At 42.5% G+C, this 23,756-nt stretch overlaps 1 protein-coding gene across 1 annotated transcript in view; it reads right to left on the bottom strand.

Annotated features, from left to right (window-relative positions):
* The window catches only part of TBC1D9 (TBC1 domain family member 9), a 56,270-nt gene extending 42,702 nt beyond the window's left edge, over window positions 1-13,568 (bottom strand). The window contains exon 1 of the mRNA XM_076337166.1: window positions 13,360-13,568. Coding sequence (XP_076193281.1) covers window positions 13,360-13,486 — 127 coding nt within the window. The 5' untranslated portion in view covers window positions 13,487-13,568. The remainder of the gene's footprint in view (window positions 1-13,359) is intronic.
* Window positions 13,569-23,756: the final 10,188 nt, after the last annotated feature.

Raw genomic sequence — 23,756 nt, 5'->3', positions numbered from 1 at the left:
TAACCTTATATTGAGGAACAGTCCCATCAGACACACGAGCCAAATGTCTAGAGCAACCATACCTATATATGGGGGCAGGAGGGGAAAAGGGAGGGATAATGCCTTCATTTTGTTTGATACAACTTTTTGAGTAAAGTCAGCTTCCTCTTTTGCAAACCTGTATTCTAAAGCAAAGGTCCAGAAAATTGTTCAATATTTTCTTTCTTTTCTGTAAAATATAGGTATTAGCAGAGGAAAAGCAGTGAAGTGTAGTATCTGAAACCAGGGAATGCAAAGCCACAACTGGCTAGGGGGCCCGGGCAATTGCTCTTGCATCATGTTCCTGGAAGGACATACAATGCACTAGAGGGTATTACTGGAAAGGAGTTCAGTTGCCTGATAAAATTTATGCTGAAGGAAGAAATCATACTACATTTTACTTATCCGACCACTGTGCCTCACGTTTAGTTGTAAGCTGGAGGGGGAGCCTATAACCACTGCACAAATCATACAGATTAGTAGTCTGTATTCATGCATTAAATTATGATGTACTGTACTTGTATCCTTACACTAGCAACCAATTTTCAAACTGTTTTTTGCTAGAAGGGATTATGACCACGTGAAGGCTGACCTCCTGCATAACACAGACCCCCTTTAAGCCAAACGATTTCTATCTGACCAAAGGATATTTTCCAGAAAGGTAGGTCATCTTGATTTGAAAACTAAGCCAATTGATTCAGCCAGTCAAGACTCTTCCAAGCACCACTGCACTCTCTGCTCTTTGGGGACCAGCATTCAGACAGCTTACAGTCCAGACTGATTACAAACTGCCCACAAGCAGTAATGAAATCAAGGGATGACCTGCAGTAGAATCAACTTGGTACATTGTAAGTTACCACCACTGAAAACACACACACTTTAGAGTATATAAACTCAAATACCTGTAGTAAGTCACAATGTTTTCAGCTGTTTGGATATCCGTGGCACAGATCTTTGCTGCAGGAATATTTCTCCCTCTTTCTTTTCTGTCTTTTAAAATATAACTCGTGATTATTTTTTAATCTTTAATAACAATTTGCAAGTTTCTTTGCAAAACACCAATTACTAGTGTTTTTAAAGGAAAAGCAAGTTTATGCACCTTACAGATGAACAACCTTTTTTATTATAAAAGGATTTTCTTACTGACAAACAGAAACCCTATTTCACAAAAAATCATGCTTTGATTTAAATAAAACACACAGAAAGATCGAGTAGTCTTTATCACCTTTCTACAGTCCCCCTGACAGCAATCTTATGATTATGTTTGTAAGCCTGCGGTGTTTTACCTGGGTTCTCAAACTAAATTGGATTACATATTCAAGAGTGAAGACCTGGATTATATATTACCTCTAGCACACCTTATTAAAACACCAAAGCCAATTTATTTACTGTCTATGAATGATAGTAAATAACGTCACTTCAGACCTTAAAAATTACTAGCAGCCATGGCTTTGTGGCACAGCAAACATTATCAAAAAGCTTGGGACGATATCACACAGTGACACTTCCCATTCAGCTTTAACCATGCGATCCTCAGACTTGAGGTGCTTTCAGCACACACCAGTGACCTGTGATACATCCATTCTTCAAGTGTCACAGGCAACTTGCATCAAACCTTGCCTAGAGCTGGAAGGAGGTCACTCTGCAGTTGGTGCCACTGTTGTGCCTGATACTGCCACCCAGGGACACCCTCTCCTCCTCCCAGATGACAAGCATGTGTTATTCACCTGGCTCCTGAGAGCCGAGCCCTGCCCTGCCACAGCCTTCTCCCTGCTCTACACTAATATAATCTACAGCCCGACAGCCTCTCAAGACACCTTCTGTTAAGAGATTTTTATCTTAAAAATGCCTAAACAAACAGCATACATCCTTTTAGCACATATAGCAAATACAGAAGTATACCCTCCAAAAGAGCTAAGATTTAATACAGGTCAGACTGTGACTCTTGGAGTTAAGCTCATGAGCTAATAGTCCCATGGATGCCAGCAGCCTATTTGTGTATGAGCTCAACACTGCAACTAGGAAAGCTTGCGAAGTCACATGTGTCATTAGTAAGAATTTTTCAAAACAGGCATCGTGACATTCCAACACTGAATGAAACACACACTGCTTAAATGGTTCCCAATATTTAAAGTGTGCTGATGACCCCTTCTCTTTCCACTAAGGCAAGATGGACACATAATGAGCTCCGGTCATAAACCTGAAACATCCAAGGGACCTATTTGGATTGTAGATGTCAGCCGATTTCTGAGAAAGCCTCAATCAATAGGGTCGACTTGAGTCATATTTGCACCCTTAGCATTCAGTTTTATATTGATTTCATGGACAATGAATAAACTCTTTCTAAAGTTTAAGTGTTACTTCCTGGACTATAAAAACAATAACTCATAACAACACATAGCTAAAATGTACAGTACAAGCTATTGTTTTTCCTAGTAACTATAATGACTCATTACTCTTCCATTCTTTCTCAAGGCAGTCCACGTGTTTATGTGATTAGCGCTCTCATTGGTTATTACAGGATGAGGTCATCCAATTACTTGTCTGCCAAAACTCAACCTAGAGCAACAATATGAATGCCATACGTAATATTATGGACAAATCCTTTTAAGGGGGGAGGGGGGTGTCACTTCTATTTGATTTCATTTCATGGGAGAGCCTAAATGAATAGTAAGTATTATACACCACTCAAAAATAGTTACAATGTTAAACTTCCAGTCCTGGTAATAGTATCCACAAAACTATGAAAATAACCTCTTCATTGTGAACACCACCCTTAGAACTGTATGACGGGTTACACGGTTTTGTTTTATAGGTGTTCATTCATAGAAACAAAAGCAAAATAACCTCTGCATACATATTTGATAACTGTCTTCCCACATGGGTTATATAGCATTGGCTTATATGGACATGTAATATGGTATCAAGAAAAACAAATTCTTACTCTAAAATTAAGGCCTAAGATTTGTTAAGTCTTCCCCAACACCTGCCTTTGTTGCTCTTTCTTTCTACCAATGCAGTTTTGTAGAGCACTGATTTGCCCAGCCACCATTTCCTCTGCACACCAGTTTTCAAACACGTTCAGTGAAACTGACTTTGAGGAAGTACTGTCACTCTACTGACATTTAGCAAGGCAAGCACCAAAAACAGTACTTGCTTTTTCTGTCTTCAGGCAGATACATACCAATGAGAGAAGACTGAAAACCTAACCACTAATCTTTAAAAAAAAAAAACCCAAAAAAAACGCGCGCTCAGGAAGGGCCAGTGTGATGATCTGGCTTGACTACTGCAGGATAAAGCAGTAACAAAGGATAAAGCTTTCATCCTCCCTTCAAGTTTAAGAATCATGATTGAATTAGATTATCTTCTACATGTCTTAATTTAAAAGTGATCAGCAATTGAACATCTACCACAGTACTTGTCAAGGCGTCCAAACAACTCATGAGCACCCCTGTAAAAATCTGTATCTTAACTCGAACCTAAATCTGACTGGGTTTAGACTTTCAGCTTTTAGAACTTTTTGTAACTTCGTCTGCTAAGCTGAAGGGCCGTAATCATTGTAAGATGTAACCACATTTGTCAGTGTTATCTACTAAGCAACATTTAAAATATTTTAGGGTTGTAAAACTTTGCTGTTTTTCTCTTCAACAGAGAGGAAACCAGAATGTGCATTACAATCTATATGTATCGCTACATACAGATACATGAACACACAGCAAAAGAATTGCCTTTATTTCCACTGAGGCCCAGTTTACAGATGATGAAATGTCCAAGCGCAGTAACTCACACAAAAATACATCCAAACAATAAGTTCCCAGAAACAAACCCACTAGACTTGACCTGAAACAAAAACCTAGCAGAAGTAGGAAAAGGCTGAGTAGAGAGACGAGCACTGACAGGACGTGCTAGACAGTTACAGGTATGTGAAGGCTTACAACACAGAAGAAATTGATATTTGGACAAAAACTCAAACAAATAATCCCACACACCTGAAGAAAGTAAATTTTATACTACATGTCAATCACACCAGGCTATATGAAGTGATGGAGAAACAGTAAGAAGAATACAGATGGAGTTAAAAGTGCTGTCAAGGTATGATATAAAAATTTATTCATAAGTTTGTAAAAAAACCCAACCAAACAAACCCAAAAAACCCAACCACCACCACCAAAAAAAACCCCACCACTTGTGAAAACCACGACCAAGAACCATTGACCAAAACAACAGGGAAGTCACTGAATTCTACTCCAAATTAATTCTTGTTAAGTATCCCATTCTCTCAGAGTAGCATAAGCAAATTAAACAGACTTCATCCAAAAGCAAAATTTAAATCAACTACATCTGCACCAACATAAGATTCAGATAAACTATACAAGATTAAAGAACAAATTAGGTAAGTATGAGTAATTGAAGAAAACAAAACAAAACAAAAAAACCCCAACAACCACTACCACTAAACTAAGAAAAACAATTGTAAACTGAATTTAGCCAACAAAATCAATGGTATAAATGGAGAACTGAAGTGTGCACAGTAAATTCAGCTTGAACTAAGGAACAGTCCTGAAGCACAGCATGGTCAAATACAAGCTAAATCTGAAGAGAAGCAACAGTTTCAGAAAAAAATAATTCAAATTCTAACTGTTCTGACTGCATACCTGCAGATAGATCAGATTTCAATAAGCTATCAGAGCAGGCACTTTACCAGGGAAAGAAATTATGCTGAACAGACAATCCCAAGAATTTTGGCTAACGCAATACTGGAAAATGCAGGGGGGAAGCACAAGACAGGACTGTGAGGAAAGAACCAAAAACACATTAAGAACCCATTAGCTGAAACGAAGACTGCTGCTGTAGTAGGATTTCATACACCCCTATCTGGAAACTTCAGAAGAAATTAAAAAAGAACAATTAGAAATCGGGCCTAGAAAATACTTACAACCTTTCTTTTGAAAAGAAAACAAATGGAAAGATTTTGAAGAAGTCCTCCAGAACATAAGCCCACCTCAGCGCCAGATTTAAAGGCAAAATGCAAATGTAGATTACTGAATATCAGCATTGATCATACATCAGAAGCATGATTAGCAATCAAAGAGCTAAAGAAAAGCAAGATTTCAGTCAAATGCTTGCAGCCCTTTGTACGCCTTGTATCATCATACTTTAGCAAAGTCAGTGGCACCAACAACTCCTGTCTATTACAGGAAAAAGCCATACACAGTGTGATACTATGAAGGACAGAAAAAGTAGATGTCGCAAATCTTAGGGAAGAACAGAGAAAGCTGAATGGATTCTGCCTATACCAAATATTTACAAGAAGAACAATCACATGAGAACACATATGTTTTAATTAACTTTCAAAAGCATTTGAGAGTATATACCAGCATACCTCGTGGAACCTTTTCTAATTCTACAGAACTCTAACTGAAACTGTCAAAGGCCCAAACCTCTGTGAAACATGATATGTTCTTACAAGGATGCATAACTGGACAGAGGAGTGATGGAAATACGGAAACTGATGTGAAGAAGTGCTACTTTCTCTATACCTTTCAGTGTGGGACCAGAGAGTAATACCAAAAACCTTGTAAGCAATACAAACTCTGGTATAACGCAGAAAATTACTAAGAGGCCTAGACATTTATTGCTTACTATATTGTGATCCTGTGTGACATTTCCAACAGGGTTTCGTACAAATGGAGATCTCAGGAGAAATAGCAGTCCATCCTTGAATTCCACGTGTCAAGCAATAACATTATGTCAGAAGGCAAAAATGGCAGATGAAAGCTCAGCTCAGAGGCCTTGATGGGTCACACTACTGAAAATGTAAAAGATGAAGTAACATCAAGGAAAGTCTTTGACCAAGAAGCATTACAGTACAGAAACCAGAGCTACACCAAGCAACATCTCAGGCACTGTATCTGTGCAAACAGTGCATTGCCCGTAAGAACCGGAGATCAAGAGAAGCATTAGGCAGGAAGTGAGACACCTTCCAATTAAGCACCCATGAAAGCATCTGGAAATTCAACAGAAAGACTGGTGAGTCAATCTGGAGAATCAAACAGCAGTTCAACCCTAGACATCTGCATGTCCTCTTGAAGTGCAAATCTACTAGTGTGAAGAAGCAAACACACCCACAGCAGATCCTAACGAGAAGCTCAGCAGCATCAGAGCAGATTTGGTGTAACACCAAATGACAAAGCGGCGCAGAAGAGACTAGTTTCCACCCCATGAGCCAAAATGAACATGGAAAGCTGATGGATAGGCTGACCACTCACGTCAGTTACGCTAATTGCATGCATTTTGATAAATGCTATATTTCAAGTATCAAAAAGCACATGCTTTCTACTCAAGTGTACCAAGTTTGACATGCAAAATCCTAACTGCTTGAGTCAACAAGGACAGAAAGTGTCGAGTTTGCTAAAGCACGTACCATCCTTTCATCAGGCAGATGATACACTGGCCAAAAGCTTTTCTAAATCTTAAGTATAAACAGGTTTTCAAGCAACGTCTTCCTCAACCCTCTGAAATGAGAGGTTGAGAGCAAGATAGAATCTTATCTCCAAATTTGAGCTACTAATTGTGCTGTCCAGCAAGGCTGCAGAAAAGTGTTCTGAGTTAGAACACTGTCACAGTATAAAAAATTGTATTAGATTTGACATTGAAGGCTTGCATCAGGCAGCCAAGCTCAGAACCTCTCCTTTCTGCCTTTCCAATGTGGAAATTACATGATAACCCCTTCTGCAAAAATATCTGGGGAGAAAGATAGTACTTCATCAATTTCTTTTATCACCAGAAGTCAGCAAATTTCCATCTGCTCTCTTCTCCTTAAGCATTTGAATCATCTTTGGCAACATCTTGTGGACTTACGAACTGATACTGAATCTCTCACACATGTACTGTCCCAGCTGTAAGCATAAATACCCTATCTGCAAAATAATTCACTCCTAAAAACAGTTCTTGCAAACTAAGAACAATTTATTTGCCTTGGGATTCAAAGCGATCTTACAATAACATTTTAAACAAAATTACTTAGAATTTCATCTCCACTTCACGCACAAACGTGCACACGCAAAAGGAGCACAGCAGCCACAAGCTAATTGTACCTCACCCTCAATCTCTCTTCCTGTAAGCTGTAAGTGAATACATTGCTCTGCTGTCAACTATTAGTAGCAGTAATTCCTTGCAATATCGTTTCCAAATAAAAGAGTTTGGCAAGCATTACCACAGTACAGCAGAAAGCAGTTAGAGACATTTTTTAACCTATTTGTTGCATCAGAATGCAAGATACACTTAATAACACAAAAACATGAGCCTTTTAGTTATTTATAAACTTTATGACATGTTCAAGATCCTTACATCCATGAAAGTAATACGGTCATACGGGGTACAGTGCCCAAATGATGGGAGAGATCTGGGTTCATGTTCTCTCCAAATGCCTCTGCTTCAGCTGATGCAGGTTGCCGTGTAACACGCTGGATCCCTCTGGAGAAGGAAGTATTTCACCCAGGCCAAACTACCAGGCTGCCCGGGGAAGGTAGCTGACAAGCAGGAAGCAGAATAGGTATGAATGAGAGAGGGTTAAAAACATCCGGCACCTTTAAGAAAACTAATAAGAGGAAAGAAAAGACTTTTTCCCCTTTTGGTGAACCAAAGGAAGATGAAACTCTTGAGTGAGGGTCACACAGAAGCAAAATACAGTCATGGCATTATGTGCAAGGCATGAAACAATTGTATTATGGAGAAAGCTCATCAACCATCAAATACTTTTAAAGCAGAAAAGTACATTTTTTGGTCTTGTCCTGGAAGATTAATGTAGTGATGCACGATAATGCAAGTTTGCAGGACAGCTATGAAAATCCAATTTAAAATCCAATTTATAAGTCTTTCCTGTTTTTCTTTTGTTAAAAAGGAAAACAAAACCCAAACAACCCTTCAGTTAAGGCATGCTTACAAAGGAAAGTCATATTGATGTGACTGGTACTGACATAGACACAATAATTTAAAAGAGTCCAGGCCTTAATTCAGTATAAAACTGGATCCATACTGCTTAGTAGAAAAGCTGTATCTCTTAAGTAAACTATTAATCAGACACATTTTGTTAGCAGAGAGGACTTCTAGGGACTCACTAATTAGGCATTGCCCTAACACATAACAAGATGATCATCATGCTTCTAACTTGTTACAATCCAATATTAAAACAAGTGCAGAAAATGTTTCCAATGTCCAAACAAGTGTTTAAATAATAGAGCTTTCTCTGTTCAACTAAGTTACATAAATCAAGGCCAAGAGGAGAGAATCAGTGCAGAAAGGGCTGACATTTCACCCCTTCCTCCAAAGCGACTGATACTCCTTTTCCTGCAAAGGGTTGCTGTACTCAGAGTGGATCCAGGAGAACAGGTAATAATGCGAGTACTGCTCTTCTGCTTCAACATGAAACCACCGAGAATTACTTTCACCCACCCCCAAGGCTATATAAACTACTTGTTTTTAGATTGAGCCATGTCAAAAGACCTAAAAGATCTGGTCTTCTGGACTTTGCTCTGGTGATGGTAACCGTCCACAGGATGGTAGAAAGTAAGTGATAGAGGATAGGTTACACAGAGGCCCTGGCAGCTGCTTTGAGGGTAATCATCAGCTTTCAGCCACATTTTCACAGTCACAGCATCCAGCCACAGTGCTATCCGAAGAGGTCTGTCCCCAGCCTTCCCTCCTCATTCCCATTCATCCACAGGAAAGCGCTCTCTCTCTTCCTTCAGCTATGCCAACACAACCGCATTACAGTGCAGCCCCAACTTAAGCTCTTCGAAGTTTGACATGTCTGCAGATGGAGAGAAGAGCATTACACTTAACCCTGATCAGTTTGCTGACTGGTTAGTTTCACAGCAAACCTAGAATTGAGGGCAATGCCAGAGAATCAATGCTCATTGTCGAACCACTGCTTAAGTTACAGAGTGAAGCCATCTCATGTCATCAAGCCCACAGCCTCATCAATTTGAAAGTCAATTGTCATTCTACAATTTAAGACAAATGACTTCAAGAGTCCATAATAAGGGAGTACAAGTCAGCAGAAGTTAGATCACAAAAAAAAGTGACAGCTGTATTTACATCCTCTCTTGCATACATAAATTCAGACCACTCCCACCACACTGAAAAATCTTACATACAATATTTCTAGTCAACTTCAAGGACACATAATCTGGTTTCCCACAGAGCAACCAGGCCAAATTTTACACCACATTCATGGGTGGATAACTTTTTAATTATATCTGAGCAAATTTCAGCATTATGTCACTACAGAAAGGGCAATTAACAAAAAAAAAAAACCAACCCAACCCCTAAGCAAACAAACAAAAAACCCCCACCCACAAAAGGTTCTTTTTTTCTGTTTCTATGCTTTTGACCAGTTAACCTCCACCTCTGTCACGAGAGCTGTATCCTTGTGATCTACAGAACTTCTGCAGGGTCATCCTAAATGCTATCGTTATTACATATGATGCACCCTGTTGACCGTTTTAGCAGATTTATTTATTTTGAACCCTCAGGATCAGCTAGGTCCCTCAATACCTTGCTTTTAGCCAGTCTTACCTACCAAGAACAATCCATTGGCTTCCTTCACCTGCCTTGGCCCTCAATGGGCAGACCACAGCTGTTAGAACAACCGGTGTAAAATTGCAGTATTTCCATGAATCATAGAGTCATTAAGGTTGGAAAAGACCTCTAAGATCATCGAGTCCAACCGTCGACCCAACACCACCATGTCCACTAAACCATGTCCCCAAGAGCCTCATCTACAAGTCTTTTAAATACCTCCAGGGATGGGGACTCCACCACTTCCCTGGGCAGCCTGTTCCAATGTTTAACCACTCTTTCAGTAAAGACATTTTTCCTCATGTCCAATCTAAACCTCCCCTGGCGCAACTTGAGGCCATTTCCTCTCGTCCTATCGCTAGTTACTTGGGAGAAGAGACCGACACCCACCTGGCTACAACCTCCTGTCAGGTAGTTGTAGAGAGCGATGAGGTCTCCCCTCAGCCTCCTTTTCTCCAGGCTAAACAACCCCAGTTCCCTCAGCCGCTCCTCATAAGACTTGTTCTCCAGACCCCTCAACCAGCCTCGTTGCCCTTCTCTGGACACGCTCCAGCACCTCAACGTCCTTCTTGTAGTGAGGGGCCCAAAACTGAACACAGTATTCGAGGTGCGGCCTCACCAGTGCCGAGTACAGGGGCACGATCACTTCCCTACTCCTGCTGGCCACACTATTTCTGATACAGGCCAGGGTGCCATTGGCCTTCTTGGCCGCCTGGGCACACTGCCGGCTCATGTTCAGCCGGCTGTCGACCAGCACCCCCAGGTCCTTTTCTGACAGGCAGCTTTCCAGCCACTCTTCCCCAAGCCTGTAGCGCTGCATGGGATTGTTGTGGCCCAAGTGCAGGACCCGGCACTTGGCCTTGTTGAACCTCATACAATTGGTCTGGGCCCATCGATCCAGCCTGTCCAGGTCCCTCTGCAGAGCCTTCCTACCCTCCAGCAGATCAACACTCCCACCCAACTTGGTGTCGTCTGCAAACTTACTGAGGGTGCACTCAATCCCCTCATCCAGATCATTGATAAAGATATTAAACAAGACCGGCCCCAAAACTGAGCCCTGGGGAACACCGCTCGTGACCGGCCGCCAACTGGATTTAACCCTGTTCACCACAACTCTCTGGGCCCAGCCGTCCAGCCAGTTTTTGACCCAGCGCAGAGTACACCTGTCTAAGCCGTGAGCCGCCAGCTTCTCTAGGAGAATGCTGTGGGAGACAGTGTCAAAGGCCTTACTGACGTCCAGGTAGACCACATCCACAGCCTTTCCCTCATCCACTAGGCGGGTCACCTGGTCATAGAAGGAGATCAGGTTAGTCAAGCAGGACCTGCCTCTCATGAACCTGTGCTGGCTCGGCCTGATCCCCTGGTTGTCCCGCTCATGCCTTGTGAGCGCCCTCAAGATGAACTGCTCCAGTGAGAAAGGACTTTATTGAGTTACAGACTGTACAACTCAATCCTTTGCAGCAGCTTTCCTCATGGCTGCCAGGACATTACTGAGTTCTTCCCGCTTTCGCTTGGCCCGAATGTGAGTGCCAACCCGTTTCTTTATGACCTTTAGAGCACGTTTATCTTTGGAGACTTTCAGCAGTTCCATAGCACGTCTTCTTGTAGGGTGCAAAGCCACAGACTTCCCTGATTATTTGTTTCCTTGAAAAACAAATAATCCTAAATTCCACTCATTACTGTGCCTACCAAGCTGGGAGTGGCCTGGATACTTTACATCCCTTTATTTCTTCCTCTCCCATCTTTTGTCGTCCACTGTGTCAAAACCCCATGTGCTAAAATGGCAAGGTCTGACAAGTTCCCATACAGCCCTTTAAATATTGCCAGCACAAATAACTTTCTGCATGCTAGTAGTGGGTGTTTGTTTAGTTATGGTTCTGGCAACACACTGAAAAAAAGCTACAGCTTTCTTCCAGCCTTTCCCCATACAAACAAAATCCCTAGAAACTGTTTAGCTACTTGTTGCTACTACCTCAATCCCACAGCAGCTGCAATTCCAGGCAAAGCACAGACACTAAGAAAAGCTACATGGAAAGCAGTTTTCAAAATTCACATAGAACTTTTGCATTCTAAATCAATATGCACTATACAGACTGCACTCACATACTAAAATAATACAGTGCACAAAAACTTAAATTCCAAGGGGAAAAAAATGCAGAAACAAAGACAGAACTATTTCTGTATTCTGCACTCCTACCAAATGCTGCCGGCTTATCTGGCCTTCACAAAAAAAGGAGTGCACATTTATGAATCCTACTTCCACTCAAGGACTAAATCTTCAAAAGTGATCTCTCCATCTGTACAGTGGTATCATCAATCAGACTATGACACATATATAGGCAAGAAGGCCTAGATAGACATGCACTGTGCAAACAGGTTGAAGAGAAAACCCAAAATTCTCAAAATGTTTCCCCAATAACTACAAAATGTTTGGAAAATTGACTGGGTATCTCAAGCGATCTCTAATTCAAAGATAACAAAGTCAGAAAGGTACAAGAATGCCTTGTCAGACCACCTACAGTAAAATAGAGGAAGAAATCCTTAAGAGGCCAGGATAATCCATGAAAGGAGGGTCTGCAAAGAATTCCTCAGTAAACACAGCAGGGGCAAACTTTTAAGGCAAGAAATTCTTTTTATGGATTTGTCAACACTGTCCATAATTCAAAAAATTAAAAAAAAAAAAAAAAATCTACAGCCAACATGGGGTGGCCGCCGGTCACTTTTCATGCAAGATTGAAGTGGTTTATCAACATGCAACACTGAAGAAGACTGAAGATCTCAAGAGCTTGCATGAAAACACACTTCACAGTGGTGCGTTAGTTTAGATTATAAATTGTTTACAAGTCCATAGAGCATTCAAAGGCTGAAGAAACACTTAATCTCCTGGTAAATACGCACAAGGCCTTGAACCAAACATAGATGTAGTCCATATGTTTATTTTGATTAGCCCGAAGAACTAGTTGCAATGCAAGTGGGTAAGGAAGAAACCACAGCTTTTCAGAGAATGAGTTTGACCGTTTTCTGCCAATTCAGGAAGGACCGGTGGTAACACCATCGGGTTCTGTGTCTCCAATTTTATATACGTTGCCTAAAAATGCTGAAAGGTTTCGACAAATGTATACACACGGTGTTACAGAGACCAAGATGTGTATGATTCAAACATCTACAAAAGTGTCTCCAGTTGCCAGCGGTCGAAAACAAAGCATTCAGGGAACATACTTTACAAGGACATCCTGAAGAATACGGAGAAGCCGAAGCAAATCTGTTCTCATAGTACGCGTTTGTGAATTACAACTTGGTCTTATTTTAAACAACGCCTGTTAGAGGTTCAAAAATAAAATCCTGCAAGCATCTGGGCAAGTCGCACCCTGACGTATGAAGGCATCGGACACCGGTGATGACCCGCACAAAGGTTCACAGCACCTAAGTCCTCAGGGAAACCTTAGCGTGTTCCACACAGCCAAGCACCTAAACACCAACAGGGTGCCCAAGGCCCCCGCCGCTCTACCGCGGCGTGCGAGGCATCAGCCGCCGCCCGCGGCCGCGGCAGGGACGCGGGGGGCCCCGCACCGCCCGGGAAGGTGGCGAGGAGCGGGAAGGGTCCCCCCCACACCCCACGGCGGTTGCGCGGGTGTCGCTCCCCGAGGGCCGTTATCCCGCCCGGCCGGCGGGGACCCGCCGCCGCCCCGGGGGAGCCGCTGAGGGAGACGGCGCGAAACGCGGCCCCGCCCTCCCCGGGACACCGGCCGCCGCCCTTACCCGCCAGTCCCCCGCCGCCGCCATCGCCTCCGTGCCCCTTCCTCCTCTGGAGGATGAAGTAGGGGTTGGCCCGCTCCGTCACCCACAGGGCGTTCGCCAGCAGCACCTCCTCGGGGTTCACCCACATGCTCCCAGCGCAAAGGCCGGCCCGACCGGCTGGCTGGCTGGCTGCGGGGCGCGGTGACTCACGTACGCACCGTCCGCATCAGACGCCACCATGCCCGGCCGCCGCGGCGGACGGCGCAGCCCCGCGGGCACCGGCGGGCGCAGGGCGGAGGGGCGGCAGCCGCATGCCCCCGCGGCTCCCGCCGCCTACCCGCCCACCGCCGGGCGCGGAGAGGCGGCCGCAGCGGCCAGGGACGGCGGCGGCGGCCCCGGCAGCACCCGCCGCAGCGCCGAGGGCAGCAGTGACATCAGCGGCCGGCCCGGTCCCGCCACCCGCCGGCAGCGGCGCCCCGCAGCCCGCCGCGCGCCCGCCTGCCCGCACAAAGCTGGCGGGAGCCGCCGGGCACCCGCACCCCGCGCGCCCCCGCTCGCTCTGCCTGTCGGGCGGGGGGGCGCGCTCCGCGCTCCCCGCACCTGCGCGCACGGTGGGGCGGGGCCGCCGCGCGCCGGGAAGGGGGGCGGGGCTGCGGCGTGCGCGCCGCGGCGGCCGTTCCCTCAGCGCGGCCGTTCCCTCAGCGCGGCCGTTGCGACGGCCGGTCCTACCTGCGGGTGGCCGGGGCGCGGCCGCCCCGCGTCGCCGTCCTTCCCCCGCACGCCTCGGGGCGCCGAAGGGGCTTTGCCCCTGCAGCAGCCGTCGCTGGCTGGCGGTCCGTCCCTGGCATTGGTCTGCAGGGTCACTGGGGAGGAGATAGCTACGTCCCCTTTTTAACCGCCTGCCGTGAAAGATTTGGCCTTTTCATCCCGTGGCGTAGAGAAGCGTGTAAAATTGGGTGTTGAAAGGAAGAGAAGGCTGCGGCCTCGGCTTTGAAGGAAGCCCCCCGCAGGAGGCAGTGGACTGCCCTCTTGCCGCAGCCCCTTTTGACGTACCCCTTCTCTGCTGTGCCCAACACTGCTTTTGAAGTTCACCTCTGCTGCTGAAGGCCGCATCGTGCCTGCTGCCTAAGGCTGGGAGGAATTTCTGAGGGCCTGAAAAGCCCTAAAATTGGTATATTTGGGAGGTATGCCAAGCACACTCAGAGGGTATAGTAGTACATATAGATAATGTGTTTTGTACCCTCGCAGCTCTCAATATGAATACTTAGATTTCCAAGTTTGACTCGCTGGCCTCCCTTTAGTCAGAAAACTGTTACTCTCTGATCAGGTACTTATCTTTGGTTTATTAAAGATGTTGAGTAAATTAAACCCCAGAGAAAATACTGAAACCGTGTTCCAAGCACAAACTTTTCATACGCAGGCCGTAGCTTTACAGTAGTGTTTAGCCTTTCATCACCTGGTGCTGGTGTGGAGCTGGATGCCCAGTGCTCACATGTGGAGATGGACACACGGTCATGGGGGAAATGACTCGTCGCCTGAGGAAGCGGTCACGCGGCTCTTACTGTGTAGGTAAAAAGTTCAGGAAAGGGAAGTGACCATCTCTGATGAACACTTAAAAATTGATGGTACTGCTGTCGGTCCCAATGCACCATGGGGAATATTCGTCATTGTCACTAGGGCAGGAGACTGATCTAAATGGGAATGCAGAAGACCTTCCTCACCCTTTCCGATTTTATCACAGAATCAGATTATTTTGAATTTTAGTATTGTTGAAAAGACTTTGTCCTTTTAACTGGAAGATTTTGGGAGGGGGTAGTATTTTTAAAGGAAATCTCTGAACAAGCAAATTTCTTATAGCTTTGAGAAGAAATTTCAGGATTTTTTTTTTTTTTTAAACCAGCTCTAGTTAAAACCTTCATGCCAAGTGGACTGAAAGTTAAATTCTAGCCTAGCTAAAAGTAGTGGCAAAAATTCCTGGTAGCTTCCTTTAGTAAAGGCAGGCTGTCACCCACACGGCTCGTCAATGCTCCTGTGTTGTCATAGGAGTACTGATGGCATTACATACCAGTGATGTTATCACTGCCAACAACCTGCAGTAGAACTACTAAAGCCACACCGACATTTTAGGAAAGAATAACCAACTGATACTCTGCTGCAGTCAGAGCCGGTGATGAAGTTCATTTTCTTTGTGAGCAGTGCAGTTGACCTCAAGAAGGAAAAGAGCATTGTCAGAGGCTGGGAACTCCTCCTGCTTCCCATTCCTAACTTGCTTTCCAACAGTGGGCACAGACAGTTATGCATGCAAAACTGTAAGCACTGAAAATAGCTGCCAGGCCTTATTAGTGCCAATTAGTCAGTTTTAGATGCAAATAGGGTGACATATATTACTGGCATAAAGAACACCAAAAGCATAATTTCTAACATCCTTCCTATGTATTTTCCATCAAGTGTTCTAGAACATTTGAAAAAACTGGAAAGAAAGAAAATATCATCACTCAAGTAAATGGCATTTAAAATGAGGTTATATTGTGTCTTTTTGTTGCTGTGTTGTAGATAGTATCAAGGCATTGTTAAATGGAAACCTGATCTGCTTTCACAGTAATGAAAAATAGGTGTTGTGCTATCATGGCTGACCTTTTTGTTGAAGCCAATGCAAATATTTTCTCCTGTACGTCCATTGCATATTTTTATCCCTCATATAAAATGCTTGTCTGTGTGTATTTTCTCGGATCTTAGTGCTCCATTATAAAGGTTCTTTTTCATCATGTAGTTTGAGAACAAAATAAAGAACTTCTGGCCAGTCCTGTGAGTGATAATAGGAATTAAAAAAATCTTAGATGCAAATAAAGGAATAATTGCCCCAGCTTCTTTTGTAATATTTTGTTGAAAAAACTTATCAGGTTGGAACCTCAGTGTGGTTTTAACACTGAATGGGACTGTTTAAAGATCTCTATGCCATTAGACTTAAAACTTCAACATATGCTATTCAATTTTGAAAAACGAATTAAAGAAATTAGGCGCAGATACCAATTCAAACTAAGGAGTTATTTCTTATAAGGCTATACTATAAACCTCTCAGGGAAAAAAATAAACATGATTCTAGAAGGACAACCATTCTGTGCAATGTCATCAGACTAATGGACAGTAACAGTACTCAAGCAGGAAAAAGATGCAATAAAGCAGACATTTTACCATTTATTCCCCGGAAGACCTTCTTACAATGGACCTCTTTTTTAGATGCAGCCAACTAGCATTTGCTAGTGGTTCGGGACAGCCATTCAGTTTACTAGGAGCAAAGATAAAATACTAGGATGTCAAAAATTACCTTTGAGAAATGCACACATTGTTCAGGTTGGAACAATGGCCATATAGGTCCTACACGAGGACTTACCTTAGCATGGAGAAGCACCTAGCCATGATTATCTAGAAGCTTGGAGCCTTCAACTGCTGTAAACCAACACCTTATTTGTACATGGAGAGGTGGGTATTTAGATTTTTCTGAGAAGTGTTTTACTTTATAAATAGTACTGAATCTTTAAAAGACTGGAGGACATTGCTTTAGGTGTAATGTGGGATGAAACAGAAAGGAGGGGGGGGAGTATCTGAGATTTCTTAGTGTGTGGTCAACTCAAGTGCCACAAACCTTAGCATTTATATGCCCATAACACCTTGTATTGAAGAAACTCAAAGCGTTCAAAAACAATGTCACTTTTATCATGCTCCTGCGAGCATTATGAGCACTTTTACAGATGAGCAAATCATACAAAGTAATTCTTGCTTTGGGTCGTCCAGCAAGTCTGCGAGTAAAAGTAATCAAATCGTGGCATCTGCTACCCGCAGTTCCCCACTTCCCAGCTGGGATCACAGTATCCTTCAAAGGCAGGACCAGGGTTAGTCACTCTCAAGCCCTTTATCATCCCAGAATAATTTTATACTCCTTGGGTCTAGTCTCAAAAGCCATTAATGGATTGGTTGCATAGGTGAGTCAAATTTATGTCAAGTGCCTGCTGTAAGATGTACATTTTTGTATGAAGTATAAGATTCAACGTGTGTCAAGTCTTTACTCCAAATTGGAACACGACCCGTCTGATAGGAAAGAGTTAATTTCTGTAGGATTGAGGCAGCTATTCGGTACCAGGCCACCAGAAATATAATTTACTATCCCAGGAGGACAATATCAAAACGTCTCCCAAGGGAATCTGGAAACAAAATATTTCAAGGTCAAGGAGCAAGAATGAATCAGGAAGAATCCCAAACAAGCCCCAGGAGTTTGCAACAAGAGGTGGGGGAATGTTTACCAGTATGAAAGCAATTTGAGAGGACAAAGTGTGCCCTAACTGCATAGGCTAGATAAGCACCTGCACCTCGTTAAAAGGATGCTGACAGAAGATTTTTGGATTTGCTGCTTTGCGGAAGAGCAAATCTCACTTTTTTTTTTTTATCATTTTCCCTTCTGTAACCTTTCTTGCCTGTCTTCTATGCCATAAATGAAAACATTTATTGGCTTCTGCATTAATTTAGCTCGAGTGAAAGGTGATTTCAAAATAACAGGCTAGCAGCAGGGCGTTCTGTTCCTATCGATGTGGTGATTCTTAGAAGGGAAATGTCTGGCATTTCTTCCGGGTACCTGCAGAGCAGCAGGGTGGATCTTCACTGAGCTCTAGCGGCTCGTTTTGGCGCTTGGCACACCAGAGGTGGAACAGAAGAGCAGTGTTTGAATGGTCTCAGGCGTGCAGCAAGGCAGCAGGGAGAGCACCTGACCCTCTGGCAGGAGCTTTCGACAGTGACTCTCTAATTTACCCATATTCAACAAGAGGCTTTTACTAAAGCTACCTACCTACCAGGGGGTCTGTTACAGCTGAATTCTTTTATGTTTGCATATCTGACAGGAAACTTCAACTTTAAAGATAATATCCAATTGTCTGTTTCTCTTCCCAGAATGTTTTCATTGCCTGGGAAGATTGTCAAATTCAGGACAAACAAACTGACTGCAAGTTTTCAGTCTGGATGAGGAACGTACATTTCCAAGGAAGGTTAAATCAAACAGTTTCATATTCTGCGATGCATTTTTTGCACTTCCCTATAATTATGACAGCTCTTCTTGAATATGCCACTTACTACTTTTTCTCTCATTGTGAATGACAGCTTTTTTAGGCCAGTCTTTTGTAGGCTTCTGCTAGTCTCTCATGACAAAGGGACAACTTGTTGCAGGTTGATAAAAAAGCAGTTCCCTACTTTCCGGCAAGACATTATATTTAACTACCCTTAGGTATCATAATGACTACTTTACTCTTTATAAAGCACTGTTGGTGTACCAGGCTCTCCACAGGTAAGGCAGCTGCCTGCCCACAGCCCACATGTCCGTTTGTGGCCTACCTTGCTTCATGAGGTGTGTCAGATAAGACTCACAATTTCCAGCTCTCCTGTCATGTCTATACTACCCTTTGAACTCCGATAATTTCTGAAGCATAGGTATCAGAACTGGATACAGTATTTTAACAGAGCTTTACCAATTTTTGTTTTGTTTTATTTTGACAGAAGCGAGGTCTTTGCTACTTTGGAGACATTCTGTCTGAATCATCCTTTTCTGACACAGCACTGCACTGGGAACACATTGAACGCTTTATCCAAAATCTTCATGCGGGAAGAGCTTTCCAAAGCAGCCACCCATATTTTGGATGTAAGTGGCACTCTTTGCCTTATATCTGGTTTATGGACATAAGCACTGGGCTTAAAATTTGACAAAATCCAGACATATGATACCAGCTCTACTATCTCTATTGACCAATGCTTTTACCCTGCCAAAAAAAGAAACAAGCTTTGTTTGACAGGACCTACTTCCATGAGACCATGTATCGACTGTTCAAGATAAAATACAATTATATTTTCATCCTGGAACTATTTGTTAACATTGTGGCAGATTAATCATTCTGTTATTGTAACAAAGTTCAGTGATAGGCTAACTACTCCATAGTTTGTTAGGTCTAACTAACTAATTAACAAAGCTTGTTGTTTTTAAATGTGGGGACTACATCAGTATAAGGATGAATATATCAAAATTTCCACATCTGCTATCTTCCAGCAGAATGAAAACAGAAAAAGCTGAAGAATTAAAACTCCAAAGACATTATTAAAATTTCCTACAACAAAACAAAGCTGACAGAATCATAAAACTGAGAAGAAAAACAACAGACCTTTGAATATGCCTTAGGAGGCTACACACAACTGAGCTAATGTTACTAACGTAAGTGGAGAGCCAACAAACATTTGATGGCAGCTGATATTTTAAACGCAGCAGTGCCCTGAAAAAGGCACTGTTGTCATACTTCAGCGAGATGCTAGAAAAAAAAGGAGTTGTACATCTTGGTAACAGCACAATCTGCCCCTTTCTCTCAGATTCAGCGATCCAACTTCATCTTGCACCTTCCTGTTAGCACCTTCAGGAACCACCAGCAGTCAGACAGATGAGAAGTCACTGAACCAGTTCAGCAAGCAGCTTCATTGGCACTGCTTCTTCATCAGGACAGGAGTGAGAAAGTTTGAAGAAAAACACTGGCAAGGACTGAGGTTTCTTTTAAAGATTTTGATGGTTTCATTACATGCTCTTGTAATTAGTAACTTGAACCAGCTGAAGATGATAGATTTCTTGAGGGACACCATAAGTTATGTTGGACAACAGAGAAATGCTGGACTTAATTTGGCTTTAAGAGTGTTAATACTCAGTACTTACTTACCCCAGAACCTCTTCATTAATCACTTATGCTAAGTACCTGAATTTAAATACTTTATTATGTGTCATAAGACTTAATTAACTTTGCCCATTCATAAACTGGTTAGGTTTGTTTATCCTTAAATTCAGAATAAATTTTGTTTACCCTCCAATGACATTCCTTGCTTTTCTATGCATTGTTTTTGTTTTCTGTGTTATGCTAAAATAGAGTGCACATCTGATTTGAAATTATTTAGAGAAGCAACATTCCATCGAAGATGAGGAACGAACCTACATTAGACCTATGGAAACACAGGGAAAAGCCAGGGTGCTGGTCTGTTCGTTTACTCATTTGTGTATTGAATGATTTACAGAGTTAATTTAATTTGCAGTTAGTTTACTCTAGTGCTTTCCTGACCATTAGTCTGGGGTCTCCAGCAACGTTTCTGGTTGCTGAAACCAGAAACCTGAAAACTGGCTCAGAGATCTCCAAAGCATAACTGGGCAGGGAGACATCATGAAGCAGAATACAGAATTTCCCCCCCAGTTTGGCTTACAAACTCGGTTAATAAATAAGAGTCATAGTAATGTATTATAATAATTGCAATTCTTCTGTTTAATTGTGATGTCCCTCACCTTTTACCAAGTAATCTGATGTGATTATGGAGGGAGTCGACAAAGATGTTGATTTGGCAAGTGCTGGCATAGAGATGGTAACATAATTTGTGGGTGTGGATGTATCTGTTCGGAGGGAGTCTGTAAATGGGGGTGGGGTTTTGTTTATTTATGGGGGTTTGTTTTTTTTTTAAAATAAAGAAATTAATATAAATTTGTGCTCTGTGTTCTACTAATGTCTCTTTTGTTGGAACAGGCTCTTCAGAAAACCAGTTATCTTTGATATTTATTTCTGATGCAGCACCACATGTACAATAGTCTTTTGAACGTGGGTCAAACTGGGGGCATCATTTTTAGATTAAACTCCTTGATGATCTTACCAGGGCCCTTTTTGAAAAAACAGTTGGGGCAAATAAGGTAGTGATTATTCAACTATACCCTAAGTATTTAACAAATTATTGTGCAGGGTATTTTTGCTTCATTTTGCCTTTTTTATTTTTGTCTTTCTTTTTAAGTGTCTCTGAGATGTCCTCTACTTACTTACAAAATATAAGAATATGTGGCATACACCAAATAAATTCCTAATACAACTCCACTGCAATCAGTGAAGATACATCAAGGAGGAATCTTGCTCTGTGTGACTAAAAGCTTAAAAATTTATTATGTGGCAGCTGGTATCTGAATTGGTATTTAAAAATTTCTGTTATATGTTCTTAAAGGAACTAGATGATTCCTGAAATGCTGATAAAATATGCTTGATTTGACATCTAAATGATGGGTAATAAACTGTTTACCAGTTACTTGCCTGCTTATTGAAAATAACATAGAAAACACCAAGATGAGTTAAGGTACTGAAATGTGAAGAGCTGACTTTCTTCGAAAACATCACGTCAGTTCCAGCTGAACACATTAAAATCCCCCATAAATAATGTCATCGTACTTGGTGTAACGCAGGAGGCCAGGTTTGCCATAGTGGTTGATCCACATAGCCTCGCAAAACCAAATACGTGAATTGGTTTGTGCTAATTTTCTGAATGAACCATGTAAAGAAACACTGACCTGGATAATGTTGAGATATTGTTCAGTTTCTTAGAGCACTGTTGCCTGCATGTAATCATGGGCTTACAAGACTACGTTGTGGGTTTAGCTCTCTGAAACCTAAAAGAAGAAGAAAGCATGCAAGTTTTTATCGTTATTATTATTATTGGCTTTGTAGATCAAAAAAGAAAACATACATTTCAGTCTTCACCAAAACGGTGTGGCCAAAGGAGGCCTTGAAATGCATGCCTAGAACTTTGGGATGAGGTGGTACTCAGTGTAAGACAATGTGATGCCAACTGGACTCTAATAAATCTTTAATTCTTAGGAAATTTGGAAGAGGATATTTAGGTGGAGGGAGATAAAAAGTCTTTGATTACCACAGGAAGAGAAAAGGTATGAAACGGTTTTGTGAAGAAGCATGGAAGGCCTGCTCTGATTCCTCTCAAAACAAACAAACAAAAAACCCAGCTGCGCCCCTTCACTTGCTTGAAGTTCAGACCTACCCCATCTCCATTCAGTGACCAGATTTAACCTCCCTCCCTCCAAGATGGTAGCTGAGGGGAAATGAAATATGCCTGGCCACAGGCATGTTGCTTCATCAACTTGGCACCCACCGCTGGCTCCTGAGCTATCTGGAGTTGCAGAGGTCACTACAGGGTGCCATTACCATGCTTCGATGAATGTTAGGGAGGGGATCTAGTCACGACTCACCCCTCGGCCTTTTTGTTTAATCTGGTCATTCTCACCTCTCTAGTCCCAGCCTGTAAAATTTGGTATGTCTTCGTTAGGATCCTCTTTACTTTCTTCCAACCACCTCTTCTCCCCGTTGGCAGAAGAGAGTAGCAGTTTATTTTGGTATTTCAACACATCCATAGCGAACAGCTCAGATAAGGGTGTCTACCCAAATGAATGTAGAAACCAACACGGTTGGTGCAATTTCTGCACAGCTCCCTGCTGGCCAAGGAACACATTACCAGCATGCACATTTCGTTGTGCAAGATATGGAAAAATACAGAAGTTGATAGTTTGAAAATAAAAATGCAAAACTAGTGGTATATTGCAGAACATAACAACTCACAGCCCCCCTCCCCCTCGGAAGAAATTGCTGTTGTGGCCTGAGCGATTACTTCATGTGTTTGCTCGTGATTATGTCTTGTGCTAATGGCTCCTATGGAAGGAACTGCTCTGTGGTGCCTGTGCTGATGGACCCGTATGGGAAGAATTTGGAGTGAAGGAATAAGAGACCCGTAGGTGCTGGTAAGAATAAGCTGCCCCTCAGGAATATTTAAATATGATCCTTCAGTCATTTATAACAATTTCCCTTCCATCCCACTGCCTTGGAAAAACTATCTACAATAAATCAAATGTTGCAGTTTACTACGTGTGTTAGCAGTAGTTTTCTGTAGAAAAGTACCGTTTGGATCATTTTCAGATGGATATTCCCGGTGGTGCAGACCTCAAAAACCAAGAAGTGGAATTTCTTCAAATTTTCCTCCTTTGCTTGAAAAGAGCCACTGAGAGCAGCCGTGGAAAATATCAGCTCTAAAAGAAATCTGTTGAGAAAGTCACACATATCTGACAAGTCAAGAATGTGCAGAGCAATGGCAATGGGATTACAACCTGAACTACAACATGGACTACACCAAGCGCTTGCAGTGCAATTAATATTTTAGTTTGCTGTTCATTTGATTTGCCATTCACATGGACTGTTATGTCCCAGATGGTCTTGACAACAGCATTTGTAGAGATTTCTGTAGTTTCATTAAATGTCCTATAGTAATTCTGACTTCTTTTTACTCTTCTCTGCTCACTTACCCTGATGTAGCAGAAAGGATATGTAAAAGTTGATCTGCATCAGAAATGAAACTTCTATCTGTTAAACATGTCAGAAGTTTAAAATTGTTTTTGTTCTAAATACCCTGTACATTTTTACTATAGTTTAGAGAGCGATGTATCAGAGACATGTTAGAAATCAATAGTCAGGAAGAAGTATGTCTGTATGAAGGGCTTTATTTCTAATTTTTTGGGGGTGGAAATTTGTGTTAGGGAAGGC

This window comes from Aptenodytes patagonicus, chromosome 4 (genome assembly GCF_965638725.1).
Source record: "Aptenodytes patagonicus chromosome 4, bAptPat1.pri.cur, whole genome shotgun sequence".
Classification (NCBI taxonomy): Eukaryota; Metazoa; Chordata; class Aves; order Sphenisciformes; family Spheniscidae; genus Aptenodytes; species Aptenodytes patagonicus.
The sequence above is the reverse complement of the archived record's forward strand: the minus strand, read 5'-3'. Positions and strand labels throughout refer to the sequence as shown.